Raw genomic sequence first — 15,847 nt, forward strand, 5'->3', positions numbered from 1 at the left:
CACTGCGCACCAGTTTGCTCACACTGTGCAAAAATGAAGCCAAACTCAAGCTGATACTTGTGCTGACATCTGGTTCCCTTCATATCTTATGAAACAAGAGTCTGCGCAGTAGATTTACATACAGGAAGACTACATTCCACGTTGCACTGCTTCATCTTTTAAAACCACCTTATTAGCATTAACCGTATCCTCTGTTTTGTCACAGAGGAGCAGTTCCAGAAAATAAAAGCAATATCATGAAAACATTAGAGTCACTTTCACAGGAAATCTCACATGCTCCAACTTTGGCAAAACTGTCACTTTGATGTCAAGATCACTTTTCAAATATCTATCATCTCATCATGTTGTCTCCATTTTAGCTTATGAACTACTTTAGAATAATGAAACCAAAAACTTCATGGAATATTCATCCAAGAAGATTTACCACACGTGACTTCGACTTCAAATTCTGATCATTCTAATTTTATTTGCTTTTAAACAGAAGCCAAAGGATTGCACAATAGGCTGTGATATGTACCCCTTAAGAAACAAAGCAAGAGTCACTGTTTAAATATATATTTTTGTGTATACAAGAAGAAATAAACAGCATCGTTTGTGGTTGTCACAAAAATGTCCTCCTTGTGTTGCTGTTGATTTAATTCCCAACTCTTCTGACATGTCTGTCAGTGTAAAGACATCCTTTAGTCAGGACTTCTGGTTTGGTCAGTCAAAGGTCAGGTCAGAAAACAAAGTTCAAAGATGGGATCCACATGTGTGTTTGTTTTGTCAAAGATTAAATGCAAGATTCCCTTGGTATGAAACTTGCCTTTGACAACACACACACACACACACACACACACACAGCAAAGAGGATCAAAGACTGGGATCAAAGGTCATTAGTCAGATCGAACGTCAGCAGTACAGATAACTGATTGGGATCAAACATCACCAATCAAGATCAAAGTTAAAAAGTAAGCCACTTCCCAGTCTTTAAAAAATGCATTAATAGAACACCCAAACCATGTTTTGCTCAGTTCAGTGTACAGTATCAAAGCTCAGCACCAACATTAAAGATTAAGATCAATGTTCAACAGCCAGATCAAATGTCAGCAGAAAGATGACTGATTAGGATTAAAGCAACCAGAATCAAAGATTAATATCAAGCTTTGTCAATGACAACTAAGGTCAGCAGTAAAGATGACTGATCAGATCAAACTTCACCAATTAAGATCAAAGCTCAGTGATTAATATCACGTCAGCTGTCAGAATCAAAGTTCAGTGATCAGCATCCAAGCTCACCACAAATATTAAATATTAGGATCAGTGTTCAACAGTCAGCTTTAATGCCAACAAAAAAACAAGTGATTTGGACCAAAGCTCAACAAATAGCATCAAAGATTAGGATCAAACTTCATCAGTGAGATCGAAGGTTCGCAGTAACGATGAGTGATCAGGACCAAAGAGTAGGATTAAAGTGCATCCATCCAATCTAAGGTCAGCATTAAAGATGAGTGATCAGGATCAGGTTAGCTGTCAAGATCGAAGACAACTAGTGAGAAATAAAGATGAGGATCACAGATCAGCAGTCAAACAAAGGTGAGAAATCAGAATCTGAGAACATTGCAGAACAATGAATAGAAAGAAATGAAATGAGACTGTCAAAGATGTAGACAGAGGTCTGCTCAACCTTGGCTGATGAATGTGCTCTCTGGATGCCCTTTTAGTTAAGAAAATATATTTGTATTTGTAAAAGTAGCTTTAATTGATTTAATTTATTAACTTTGTGAAGACAGACATGTCCTGCAATGCAGTTACATGATAATTTTGGAGAGATATTTTGTCTTCACGTTTGCACTTGGTTTCAGTGCAGAAGGTTCCCGGTTCAAATACCACCCCTGCCACATTTCTCCATGTGAAGTGGAGTTGCGTCAGGAAGGGAATCTGGCGTAAAACCTGTGCCAATTCAACATGCAGATCCACCTTGGATTTGCTGTGGCGACCCCGAGTGCAAACAAGGGAGCAGCCGAAGGGACTTACTATCTCTGATCAAGGCACTATTTTTTCAAACCAATAACTGTAACTGTGTGCAGATGAAACAGAGCAGTGCATTTGTAGTTCAGACAACTCCTCTTGTGCAAAATCTCTTATAGACCTTCAAGATAACAGTCTGTGCAGCCAGCCATTAAAGAGGATGCGGACGAGTGTGCTTGCAGCCAAAAGTCCCGATGGACAGATGAGTCAAACCTGCAGTGAACGATTGCTTGGTGCTTGTTTTGTGTTGTTTCCAAAGTGTGACGTTCTCCTACTACACAAGCAAGATGATCTTTTGTTTGGACAGTTAACTCTTGTTCACAGTATTTGTCGTATTTGTCAGTTTTTCCACAACACCCAGGCCTTATGCACAGATGCAAACACATTTGTAGAAGCTTTAATGATGATAGTATTTAGTGTTTCAAGCAATTGATCCACTACACCACCCACTTACCCCATCGTTAGATCATTCAGCACACTGCATTGTGGCCATTGCGCCTCTTAACGTGCTCACTGGTGCTTAATGAAAACAATTGTGGTTGTTAGTGATGAATCACTGTGTAGTTCCCAGATTATCATGAGCATCTTTTGAAAGATAAGGCCATCTTGAAACAATTACACGGGCTGTTAGCTCTGTCTGAACCCTCGGCAAACTCTGCTCATAGTTGTTTAAAAGTGTTCAATGGAAGGTTAAAGGATAAATTTCCAAAAGGGGATGAAATACTTCACAGGTGGCAGCATGTGAAGGCATAAAATGGATGCGTTATGGCCCACTGACACTTGCATGACTTTGATTCACACACTTGCATGATCTGTGTCGTGCAGGAGAGTAAATTTGTCTTCAACAGGTGTAGACTGAACGTGAGAGGGGCACCGGCGCAAGCAATTGCACAAAAAGAATTTTGAAATGTTCAAAAAAATCCTTCATGCATACATGTCATGCTATGTGGTGCGATCTGCTTGCCAACACGACGTGCAGCTTGTCAAGTGGAGTAAAGAAGAATTTTAGATTTTTCTTTTGGCCATTTTTCAGAGAATATAAATGATGAAAAAAACAACTTTTTTCACTCATGATCAGTGGTTATGTGAAGCCATTTATTGTCAAACATATGTGTTGACAATAAATAATGACAACAGAAACTGCCAAAATGACCCTGATCAAAAGTTTACATACCCCGGTTCTTAATTCCGTGTATTGCCCCCTTTAACAGCAGTGACAGTTTGGAGTCTTTTATGGTAGTTATGGATGAGGCTATTTATCTTCTCTGCTGGTAAAGCTGCCCATTCATCTTGGCAAAGCGTCTCCAGTTCCTGTAAGTTCCTGTTTTGCATGAATTGCATGTCTGAGATCGCCTCAGAGTGGCTCAGTGATATTGAGGTCAGGAGATTGAGGTAGCCTCTCCAGAACCTTCACTTTATTCTGCTGTAGCCAATTACAGGCCTTGGACTTGTGTTTTGGATCGTTGACATGTAGGAACATCCAAGCATGTGTCATGCGCAGCTTCCGGGGTGATGAGTGCAAATTTTCCTCCAGTATATTGTGATAACATGCTGCATTCATCCTGCCAATAATTTTGAACAAGTTTCCTGTGCCTTTGTAGCTCACACATCCCCAAAATATCAGAGATCCACCTTGGTGTTTCACAGTAGAAATGGTGTACTTTTCATCATAGGTCTTGTTGACTCATCTCTAAATGTAACATTTATGGTTGTGGCCAAAATGTTCAATTTTGGTCTCATCACTCCAAATGACTTTGTTCTCTGTGCTATTTGGCGTATTGTATGTGGGATAGTTTGTGGCATTTACTTAGTAATGGCTTTCTTCTGGCTACTTGACCATGCAGCCCATTTTTCTTTAAGTGCCTCCTTATTGTGCATCTTGAAATAGCTACACTACTTTTTTTTTTCAGAGAGTCTTGTATTTCAGCTGAAGTTATTTGTGGGTTTTTCTTTGCATCCCAAACAATTATCCTGGCAGTTGTTGCTGAAATTTTTGTTGGTCGACCTGACTGTGGTTTGCTTCCAACAGAATCCCTAATTTTCCACTTCTTAATTAGAGGTTGAACACTGCTGATTGGCATTCTCAGTCCCTTGGATATCTTTTTATAGCCCTTTCCTGTTTTATGCAGTTTATTTACCTTTTCCTGCAAATTATTTGCTTTCCCTATGACTCAGAAGCCAGAAACATCAGTGCAGCACTGGGTGATAGAGGCAAGGGTTTGTCAGGAGCCCAGAAACTCACTGACCTGTTACACACACACACTGATTATAAGCAAACAGATCACAGGTGAGGATGGTTATCTTTAGTAGCCATTCAAGCCTGTTTGTGTCAACCTGTGTACATGTTATCAAGTCAAAATCATCAGGGTATGTAAACCTTTGATCGGGGTCATTTGGTTAGTTTCTATTGTCATTATGATTTAAAATGGCTTCACAGAACCACTAACCATGAGTGGCAAAAAAAAGTTTTTGTGTTATCATTCATATTCTCTGAAAAATGGCCAAAAAAAATCTAAAATTCTGCCAGGGTATAAACTTATGAGCACAACTGTATGTACATTGTTCAAGGACCTCGTGACCCCATAAGCTCATCTCAGGTGTCTTTCCTGACCTCAGAGGTTAGAATGAATGTCACTATGTCACTGCTGAGATAAATGAGCATCTCCACATTTCAGCATTTTAACTGCTCAGATAAACTTCTGCTGACAAAGTGCAGGGCATCATTGAAACCCCGGATCTTAGTCTTGAGCTAGGATCCTCTCAAACCCAGATGCACTAACTAATGAGGTGGGCTTCATAGATAATTGGCAAAGCTTCTGGGGAAAACCTGGTCTTGTTAGGAGAGACGGCATCCATCCCACTTTGGATGGAGCAGCTCTCATTTCTAGAAATCTGGCCAATTTTCTTAAATCCTCCAAACCGTGACTATCCAGGGTTGGGACCAGGAAGCAGAGTTGTAGTCTTACACACCTCTCTGCAGCTTCTCTCCCCCTGCCATCCCCTCATTACCCCATCCCCGTAGAGACGGTGCCTGCTCCCAGACTACCAATAACCAGCAAAAATCTATTTAAGCATAAAAATTCAAAAAGAAAAAATAATATAGCACCTTCAACTGCACCACAGACTAAAACAGTTAAATGTGGTCTATTAAACATTAGGTCTCTCTCTTCTAAGTCCCTGTTGGTAAATTATATAATAATTGATCAACATATTGATTTATTCTGCCTAACAGAAACCTGGTTACAGCAGGATGAATATGTTAGTTTAAATGAGTCAACACCCCCGAGTCACACTAACTGTCAGAATGCTCGTAGCACGGGCCGGGGCGGAGGATTAGCAGCAATCTTCCATTCCAGCTTATTAATTAATCCAAAACCCAGACAGAGCTTTAATTCATTTGAAAGCTTGTCTCTTAGTCTTGTCCATCCAAATTGGAAGTCCCAAAAACCAGTTTTATTTGTTATTATCTATCGTCCACCTGGTCGTTACTGTGAGTTTCTCTGTGAATTTTCAGACCTTTTGTCTGACTTAGTGCTTAGCTCAGATAAGATAATTATAGTGGGCGATTTTAACATCCACACAGATGCTGAGAATGACAGCCTCAACACTGCATTTAATCTATTATTAGACTCTATTGGCTTTGCTCAAAAAGTAAATGAGTCCACCCACCACTTTAATCATATCTTAGATCTTGTTCTGACTTATGGTATGGAAATAGAAGACTTAACAGTATTCCCTGAAAACTCCCTTCTGTCTGATCATTTCTTAATAACATTTACATTTACTCTGATGGACTACCCAGCAGTGGGGAATAAGTTTCATTACACTAGAAGTCTTTCAGAAAGCGCTGTAACTAGGTTTAAGGATATGATTCCTTCTTTATGTTCTCTAATGCCATATACCAACACAGTGCAGAGTAGCTACCTAAACTCTGTAAGGGAGATAGAGTATCTCGTCAATAGTTTTACATCCTCATTGAAGACAACTTTGGATGCTGTAGCTCCTCTGAAAAAGAGAGCTTTAAATCAGAAGTGTCTGACTCCGTGGTATAACTCACAAACTCGTAGCTTAAAGCAGATAACCCGTAAGTTGGAGAGGAAATGGCGTCTCACTAATTTAGAAGATCTTCACTTAGCCTGGAAAAAGAGTCTGTTGCTCTATAAAAAAAGCCCTCCGTAAAGCTAGGACATCTTTCTACTCATCACTAATTGAAGAAAATAAGAACAACCCCAGGTTTCTTTTCAGCACTGTAGCCAGGCTGACAAAGAGTCAGAGCTCTATTGAGCTGAGTATTCCATTAACTTTAACTAGTAATGACTTCATGACTTTCTTTGCTAACAAAATTTTAACTATTAGAGAAAAAATTACTCATAACCATCCCAAAGACGTATCGTTATCTTTGGCTGCTTTCAGTGATGCCGGTATTTGGTTAGACTCTTTCTCTCCGATTGTTCTGTCTGAGTTATTTTCATTAGTTACTTCATCCAAACCATCAACATGTTTATTAGACCCCATTCCTACCAGGCTGCTCAAGGAAGCCCTACCATTATTTAATGCTCCGATCTTAAATATGATCAATCTATCTTTGTTAGTTGGCTATGTACCACAGGCTTTTAAGGTGGCAGTAATTAAACCATTACTTAAAAAGCCATCACTTGACCCAGCTATCTTAGCTAATTATAGGCCAATCTCCAACCTTCCTTTTCTCTCAAAAATTCTTGAAAGGTTAGTTGTAAAACAGCTAACTGATCATCTGCAGAGGAATGGTCTATTTGAAGAGTTTCAGTCAGGTTTTAGAATTCATCATAGTACAGAAACAGCATTAGTGAAGGTTACAAATGATCTTCTTATGGCCTTGGACAGTGGACTCATCTCTGTGCTTGTTCTGTTAGACCTCAGTGCTGCTTTTGATACTGTTGACCATAAAATTTTATTACAGAGATTAGAGCATGCCATAGGTATTAAAGGCACTGTGCTGCAGTGGTTTGAATCATATTTGTCTAATAGATTACAATTTGTTGATGTAAATGGGGAATCTTCTTCACAGACTAAAGTTAATTATGGAGTTCCACAAGGTTCTGTGCTAGGACCAATTTTATTCACTTTATACATGCTTCCCTTAGGCAGTATTATTAGACGGTATTGCTTAAATTTTCATTGTTACGCAGATGATACCCAGCTTTATCTATCCATGAAGCCAGAGGACACACACCAATTAGCTAAACTGCAGGATTGTCTTACAGACATAAAGACATGGATGACCTCTAATTTCCTGCTTTTAAACTCAGATAAAACTGAAGTTATTGTACTTGGCCCCACAAATCTTAGAAACATGGTGTCTAACCAGATCCTTACTCTGGATGGCATTACCCTGACCTCTAGTAATACTGTGAGAAATCTTGGAGTCATTTTTGATCAGGATATGTCATTCAAAGCGCATATTAAACAAATATGTAGGACTGCTTTTTTGCATTTGCGCAATATCTCTAAAATCAGAAAGGTCTTGTCTCAGAGTGATGCTGAAAAACTAATTCATGCATTTATTTCCTCTAGGCTGGACTATTGTAATTCATTATTATCAGGTTGTCCTAAAAGTTCCCTAAAAAGCCTTCAGTTAATTCAAAATGCTGCAGCTAGAGTACTGACGGGGACTAGAAGGAGAAAGCATATCTCACCCATATTGGCCTCTCTTCATTGGCTTCCTGTTAATTCTAGAATAGAATTTAAAATTCTTCTTCTTACTTATAAGGTTTTGAATAATCAGGTCCCATCTTATCTTAGGGACCTCGTAGTACCATATCACCCCAATAGAGCGCTTCGCTCTCAGACTGCAGGCTTACTTGTAGTTCCTAGGGTTTGTAAGAGTAGAATGGGAGGCAGAGCCTTCAGCTTTCAGGCTCCTCTCCTGTGGAACCAGCTCCCAATTCAGATCAGGGAGACAGACACCCTCTCTACTTTTAAGATTAGGCTTAAAACTTTCCTTTTTGCTAAAGCTTATAGTTAGGGCTGGATCAGGTGACCCTGAACCATCCCTTAGTTATGCTGCTATAGACGTAGACTGCTGGGGGGTTCCCATGATGCACTGTTTCTTTCTCTTTTTGCTCTGTATGCACCACTCTGCATTTAATCATTAGTGATCGATCTCTGCTCCCCTCCACAGCATGTCTTTTTCCTGGTTCTCTCCCTCAGCCCCAACCAGTCCCAGCAGAAGACTGCCCCTCCCTGAGCCTGGTTCTGCTGGAGGTTTCTTCCTGTTAAAAGGGAGTTTTTCCTTCCCACTGTAGCCAAGTGCTTGCTCACAGGGGGTCGTTTTGACCGTTGGGGTTTTACATAATTATTGTATGGCCTTGCCTTACAATATAAAGCGCCTTGGGGCAACTGTTTGTTGTGATTTGGCGCTATATAAAAAAATTGATTGATTGATTGATTGAACTCCTCACTCAACTTTTCAAATGCTGCAGTCAGGGTATCCATTGATTCTCTAAAAATCACAGGATCATCTATGAAGACAGTCAATTAACCTTTCCTCACTGACAATAGCACCTAAACTGTTGGCTTCCACAACCCTACCCATCACCCAGATAATGCAAGCTTTGAACAGTTTAGACACCCAGACACATTCCAGAGGAGCATAACACCAGTGCTCTATGGGAAGAAGTCACAAATTCTTCTTCCACTCTGTACAGCAGTCACACTACCTGTGTGTAGCCCAGCTTTGATATCCAGCAACTTGTTGGAAATCCTGCAGATTTTCAGTTTGCGTCATGTCAGAGCAAGTTCTAGTCATTGTACAGCTACTTCTGAAAGAAAGTACAACTGCTGTGGTTCCAAGAGGAGTGTCACAGCGGCTGTTTGAATGAGCACTTGTGACGTGTTGCACTTTGGAGGTTGGGAAGTTTATACGTCTGCTCAGGCAGCACAATAGCACGTGTAAGTACACCTCAGCAACACCCCCGTCACCTGTGACATCACGTCTGTCCTGCTCCTGTGACACCTGCACAAAAGATAAGATGCAAAAATGACTGAATCAGTCTGCAGGAGGCTGTTAGTGAACATGGTTACTTTATTTATTTATTTTTGATTTGAGATGTTTTAAATTTGAAAATATAAAGGATGACCTTCACCAAAGCAAAAATGACATATCTATAAAGATCACCTCAGAGAATGCTGTTGAAGATTTTTCCCAGATTATTGCGTCAGGATTTTAGAAGTGCAAATCGTATCAGCGTACGTTTGTGTTCTTGATTAATTATTTAACTTGGTGGTTTGAAATAACCATAAAATCTCCCAAGATAAGTGTGGCAACTCTGCCTTGATTGATTAAATTCATTAATATTTTGTGGAACAGAAATGCCACCGTCATAATGAATGAATGCCTCTTGGCCTGATTTTAATCACTTAACAGTTGAATGAATGCAGATAAATTAACCACAGATTCTTGTGCTGCATCTCCTTCCCTCGTACGCCGTTGTTACTCCAATTCCTACAGATAAATATTTCTGTTGTTGACAGCGTTTTCAGAAACACGTAGCGCTGTGTTGTGCATTATTACTGCTTCTGGCAAGAAGTAATGGAGTATGTGATTTTATTACAGGGGCTTTAACGCAGTGTAGCTTTGCTATTTTTATCACAATGTTGCATTGCAAAGATTTGATGGGGCTGCAGACTGCTGAGTTTGCATCAGTAGCACTCAACCTCAGTTGGACTCGATGCGGCGCACTGACAGTGTCCATAAGGATACCAGGCTGGTGCTGCCTCACGTGGAGGGAACTGTAATTGCAGCAAATCTGGTGCACTTCATGAATGAATGAGGCAACGGCATTTGGATTGATGCCCAAGATGAGATGCTTAGTGTGAACTTCTACTGAGGTGAAACCAAGTTACTGTGGTGATTGATAGTGTGGTTGTGGAGTGCCATCATGAGCAAATGGTCTACTTTTCTCAGAAAGGCAGTCAGTGCTCCTGATGACCTAATGTGGTGCAAAGAGGAGATTGCCAGTATGTTTTTCACTCAGTAGAGCTCAATAAAAACAACTATTGCGTGATTATTTTAACATTTTCTGCAGTTTGATATCACTTGAATTAGTGAATTTATGAAGGGCCCAACTCTACAGTTTTTCAAAATTCTGGTTGTATACTTTTAATAGACGTAAGGTGGCTTGCTTTCTAATTGTGGGCAAGAAGGTCCCAAGTCCACAATAATACCTTGGAGATGCACAGGATTATTTTTGAAGTTAGTGCTAGAGAGGCTGTACTTGTGGAAGGGGAGGTGATGTTTTAATGGTTAAGCTTTGGGCTTCAGACCAGAAGATCCTCGGTTCAAAACCCAGGCTGACCGGAAAATCGCTAAGGGCCCTTAGGCAAGGTCCTTAATCCCCTAGTTGCTCCTGGTGTGTAGTGAGCGCCTTGCATGGCAGCACCCTGACATTGGTGTGTTTGGGTGAATGTGAGGCATAATTGTAAAGGGCTTCTGATGCAGATGGAAAAGCGCTATATAAATGCAGTCCATTTACCATTTATTTACTCGGGTTGAATTGGGCCCTCCGGGGGCTAGGTAGCTACGTGGCAAGGCTGCCAAAGTTCAAAATGTGCAGAAACTGGCAAGATATTTGTCACCAGAGGCACAAGAGTTCCTTGGCGTTAATGGCATCTGATGCAAGTAGATAAGTCTGATTTTGGTGATTAGTCACCTTCCCACTATCGCACCCTCTGCAATCTCAACAAAAACCAGCCCAGTCTCATGTTTTTGTTTTAGTTTTTTTTTTTTTTTGTCATCCTCCCTTCACGAAATTATTCAAATTTTCATGACTTTTTTTTTTTAACTTACTATTACTAACCCTACTCCTACCTCCAACCCTAACCTTAACCATACCCTAACCCTAACCACCCCCAACCCTGCTGCTGCACTTTTAATTATGTGAAGCCATCATGGAATGAATTAGAATGAATTCGTGCTCCTATGATGAAAATTTAGCACTTTTCGTGACAATATGACAAACCAATAGATTAATGTATATTTCATGCTGCTGGATCATGACAGTCCATGAGACTGGGTTGACAGAAACACACATACTAGCATGTCAAGAGAATCTGAAGAATGGGTTTGATGTGAACTAATCACAAGTGTTTATTCCTTGATCGAAATAAAAAAAGTGATTTTTCAGAAAGAAAGATGTATTCTGTCCCTTTTGTTCAGAAGCTCTAGTTCCAGTCAAACAAAAGGCCCGACTCCACAGTTGGTGATTCTCCTGAAACTAAAATAGGATTGTGCATCATATTATGGGATTTGTAAGTTATGACTGGGTGCTATATGTTGTGTGTTGGGGGGTTTGGCTGGACATTTTGGTGTTGTTTTCTTTTCTTTGCTCTCCAGGTGGTATGCAAACTGGTTTTTGTCTGTGGAGAAGGTGCTGGCAGAAGAGTCCTTCACCCTCATCAGCATTATTGGCTGCACTTGTGGAGGATGTTCACGTGCAGGCCTAATGACTTGCAGCACCTGTGGATGATGCTCACGTGCAAACTTAAAGAGTTTCAGCTGAAGCAGATAATGAGATGGCGTTCTGCATTTAAGCCATGAGTGATTCGAGCAGAATTGCCGGGAACTCGACCTTGTGATGTTCGTTTGTGAGACGCTGAGGACCGCGCCTGGGTTTGACACATCGTGCCTGTGAAGGAGGACGGGTGAGGGACACATGCTGTCAGCACACATCAGAGGTGATGATTGTCTGAATAAGTGTTAACAGTAATTTGGTATTTTGTTAAGCAGTATATTTGAACATTGATGAGAATTGTGCAGTTTGCCTCTCACTGCCGTGGCGTACGAAATGATGATCCTCCACCTGTTGTGAGAAGCTGCTCATTTACATAAAGCTTAAATTCAGACCTGAATGTGTTGCTGATAGTGTGTGCCTCTGAAGGATATTTGTTGTAGCTCTGTTGACTTACCTCACCTTTTCCATCCTTCACAGAGTCAGTTTGTCGTATCCACCTGGGGGGCGTTCGGCGGTGAGTCTGGGTCCAGCAGCGCCGAGCTTTGATCCATTTGGGCGCTGGAGAGCGCGCCGTCCTTCACCTTGCCAGACAACCGCACATTTATGTTGTACACAAATTATTGCACAGGAGGGAAATAAATTTGTTTTGTTTTTGGAACCGCTTTCTGGTTATTTAGCGCTGGGTTCAGTCAGACGCTGGTCCGCTCCTCAACCCGCGTCTGCACATAACACTATATCTGGTTAGAGTATGAAGCTTCTATTATTTCCACCCTGTTGGGAAAAAATAAAGCTGCTGACCAGCCAAAAAAACAAAACAAAACAAAGCACACAAACAAACAAAGAAAAAGCAACAAAACAAAGAACATTTCTGGAAGTGCTTTTTATGAATTCAGTGATTCATTTCTACATAAAACATAGACAACAGGCAAAATCAGACTCACTGCATCGTCTGCCATCAGTCTGCACCCAGTTTGAGCCCACTGGGTCAATTATTCTATAACCACTCATAATTAAGAGTCCCAGTGATGCTGGAGGCTACCCAGTGATCACTGGGCACCACCTGGACAGGCCAAAAGGGACCAGACAGACAAACTCATTCACAACCTCACTCACTGTCGGTTAGGAGTCACCGATTGGCCTAACCTGCATGTCTTTGGAAGTGGGAGGAAGCCGTCTTTGGAAGTGGGAGGAAGCCGGCACCGCCTAAAGTGAAGAAATGCACAGACAGGGAGAACATCCAAATGCCATACACAAAAGACCAGGTAGGAAGTGATCCTAGGACCTTCTGACTGTGAGGTAGCAGTCCTAACCACAAAGTCACCGTGTCATGCACCTGGGTCATGTTTTATATCAATTAAGACTTTAAAGGAAAGTTTAAGTCCATAAACTGGGGCAACCCACAGGAGGTTTCTGCACCCCACCCTGTGTCACATATTTGCAATGTTTTAACATCACTATTTCTCAACAAATAAATGCATGAGTCAAATGCAGCAGAAGCACAAGATAGCCTCCAGGCTAAAATGTCACTCCCTCACTTTCTGATGCCTGCTTTTCTGAGAGGAATTTAAGTTTAAAGTAATTCTTTGTACTTGAGCAGTAGGCGACCAAAGGATTTGATTGATGTGTCTGTGATCATATGAACTTTTGTTTAGCCACTCCGAGTGCAGATTCTTGTACACAAAGTATCTATCAAATGATGTGTCACTTGGATGAATAAACAGTTGTAGAGTTAATGAGACAAATCAAAGCACTGCCTTGAAAACAGTCTGAATTTGCATTCATTTTCACAAAACGCACATTGTAGCACTGGAGTAAAGTGTTCTTTCAGTTGGTACAAAGCAAATATCCCTAATGTCACACAAACCATTCTGGCTTTGTCTGATACAAAACTGAGCACATGCACAGAAATAATTAATTTCTCATCTTCCATCATTCCAGATATTCCAGCTTTTGAATGCATGTAACGGCAAGTTTTCCAGTCTGCAGCTCTCTGGTTTTATGTTGTCCTTCCATTGGCAAGATGCAACGTCTGGTTTACTCGATGCCTCACTCTGCCGATTTGTAAAAATAGCATGATGCTTTTATTGTAAAGTAAATCAGTGTTGTCATAAAGCAGATTCATGCTCCAAAGTCAAACCCTAGTCAACCAGTGGAAGGAAGGTGCTGCAATGTTTCTAAGAAGTATTGTTTCTACCTCAGGGCGTTCTGCCTGGATCAGTCCAACATGTCAGCCAGCTCTGCTCCCAAAGCAGCCCTCATAGATAAGGTAAGATCCACATGCATTAAATAACTGGTGGAAAACCATGAAGAGAAGGATCACTATGTAGGCTGTTTACATATTTATGTCAAATCAAGGATCAGAAATTCAATTGGAATAAGTTAATTAAAATTGCAAGTCTAATTTCATACATTTATATATTTTAAAAACTATAACTTTAAGAACAATAACTTATAAAGTGCTGTAGTGCATTGAACATTCCCTACAGTTCTTCTTAGATTCTTAGATTGGTTTTTGAGGTGTGCACACTGAGTTATTTTGTGGAGTTAAATCAGTTGAATAATGTATAGTTCGAAACAATTGCATGGTGTTTATGATGGTGGTATTTTTCGGCTACTTTTTGTGTCTGAGAGTAATACAAAAAAGTAATTGTACTTTTTTTGCAGAATGGTATAACTTAGAAATAGTTCAGCTTCTGATGATAATAAACATGCGATAATGTTGTAAGCATCAGAAATAGCATAACATAGAAAACACAGCCACCTATGGTAGACTCTGTGATATAAACATTTTGGATGGAAAAGAACTGTATTTTTGATGAACTTGGGCAGCACCAGAACAACTGACAGACCACCAGAAAACATTCTCATCTATAGCCTGTTTCTTTTACACACTGCTTTCCCCATAACCAGCCTGAATGTCACTTCTTACTTCCCTTTTGGGTTCTGTACGACTCCCCCTTCCTTCTGTTTGTTACCAGGTGATGCGTCCGCTGAACACTCTGGAGGAGCTGTACCGTCTGATGGAGAGTTTTATCAGTTGTTGTCGCACTGCTGCCTGTCAGTTCACCGCCTGCGGCGCTTCCGGAGTGGGGCTGCTCACTGTGGCCTCCGAGCTGTGCTCACGTCTGGGAGCCACACATGTCGTCATGTGCAACAGCGGTGTTCATCGGTGAGTTTGCACGCGTGCGTGCACCATACACATTCTTTTGCCCTCCAGTAAAACAGTGTTTCTGCTCTCATTTGGCAGCTCTCTGGTAAATTTCCTCCTTAATTTCTCTCACTCAGACGCCTTCCTTTTTGCCATTTTACATGGTTGGTGACGTATCCGCCTGGAATACACCCAACAGAACGCAGTTTTTTGCTGCCTTTCAGTACCTTGACGGCTTCCGTCACTCCCCGCTCCTTCTTTTATCCTGTCAGTCTCCTGAGGAGTCTCAGGAGGACTCCACAACTCTGCACTCCTCACTGTAGGGATTTTCTAATAATTCATATTCTTGTGCATTAATTACTAGCAGGATGTTCGATTTCACACATCCCACTGTTTCTCAGACAAAATTAGGTACCTTTAAGTAGCCATAGCTCTTACACAGGAAGGAGACAGGTCAGTTAATTCCATTCTCATCAAATTCTAAATACATTCCTCTAATACACCTGCTGCTGAGCGCACCATTTATCAGTGCACAAGTACAGAAATATCCTGATCGTATGTCACCCTAAATCTCTACTTTCAGCTCTCATCTTTCATCTCTTCCTCCCTTCCTCCCGCCCATCTCTCTTATGCACACTTTTTCTTTTACATCACAACACTTTCCATCTCTTACATGCACTCACTTGCACGTCGCTTCTCATGGGTTTGCTGGATGTGATTGATGGTTTGATGAACTTCCACAGGAGATGACGCCTGGTTGTCTGAGCTCTAAGAGAAAGCCCCTGTCTATGCAACAGCTGCTGCTACTTTATGTACACTACCCACAAGTCACCCAGACTGTGATGGCTAAGTGGACTGTGACACAGCAGGTGACAGGACCTGACATATTTAGGGTTATTTGTGAGCTGAATTGCTCCATAAATATTATTTTTCCACCCAAAGCTGCAGAATGATAGGCATTTTTGGTACAAAACCTGTGTAGGTTGAGTCATAAATGACACTTCATGAGAGTATGCACAAAACCAAAGTCATTATTAACTGCAGAAATCCCGGTTTTGTGTGTTACAGCCAACAGGATATAGATTAAATATAAATAATTAATTTTCTCAACCTTGAAATGCTGAGCATGTAAAATAAATGTGGCGTAGTTGAAAAACATATTGAAGCGAGCTGGTTGATTAGTAAAGTGGAAATTGTA

At 40.8% G+C, this 15,847-nt stretch overlaps 1 protein-coding gene across 1 annotated transcript in view; it reads left to right on the plus strand.

The window, feature by feature from the left end:
* The window catches only part of prex2 (phosphatidylinositol-3,4,5-trisphosphate-dependent Rac exchange factor 2), a 432,315-nt gene that overhangs the window by 369,215 nt on the left and 47,253 nt on the right, over positions 1-15,847 (plus strand). The window contains exons 37-38 of the mRNA XM_034169827.1: positions 13,701-13,767; positions 14,480-14,670. Of these exons, the coding sequence (XP_034025718.1) occupies positions 13,701-13,767; positions 14,480-14,670 (258 nt within the window). The remainder of the gene's footprint in view (positions 1-13,700; positions 13,768-14,479; positions 14,671-15,847) is intronic.

This window comes from Thalassophryne amazonica, chromosome 1 (assembly GCF_902500255.1).
Source record: "Thalassophryne amazonica chromosome 1, fThaAma1.1, whole genome shotgun sequence".
In the NCBI taxonomy this organism is placed as follows: Eukaryota; Metazoa; Chordata; class Actinopteri; order Batrachoidiformes; family Batrachoididae; genus Thalassophryne; species Thalassophryne amazonica.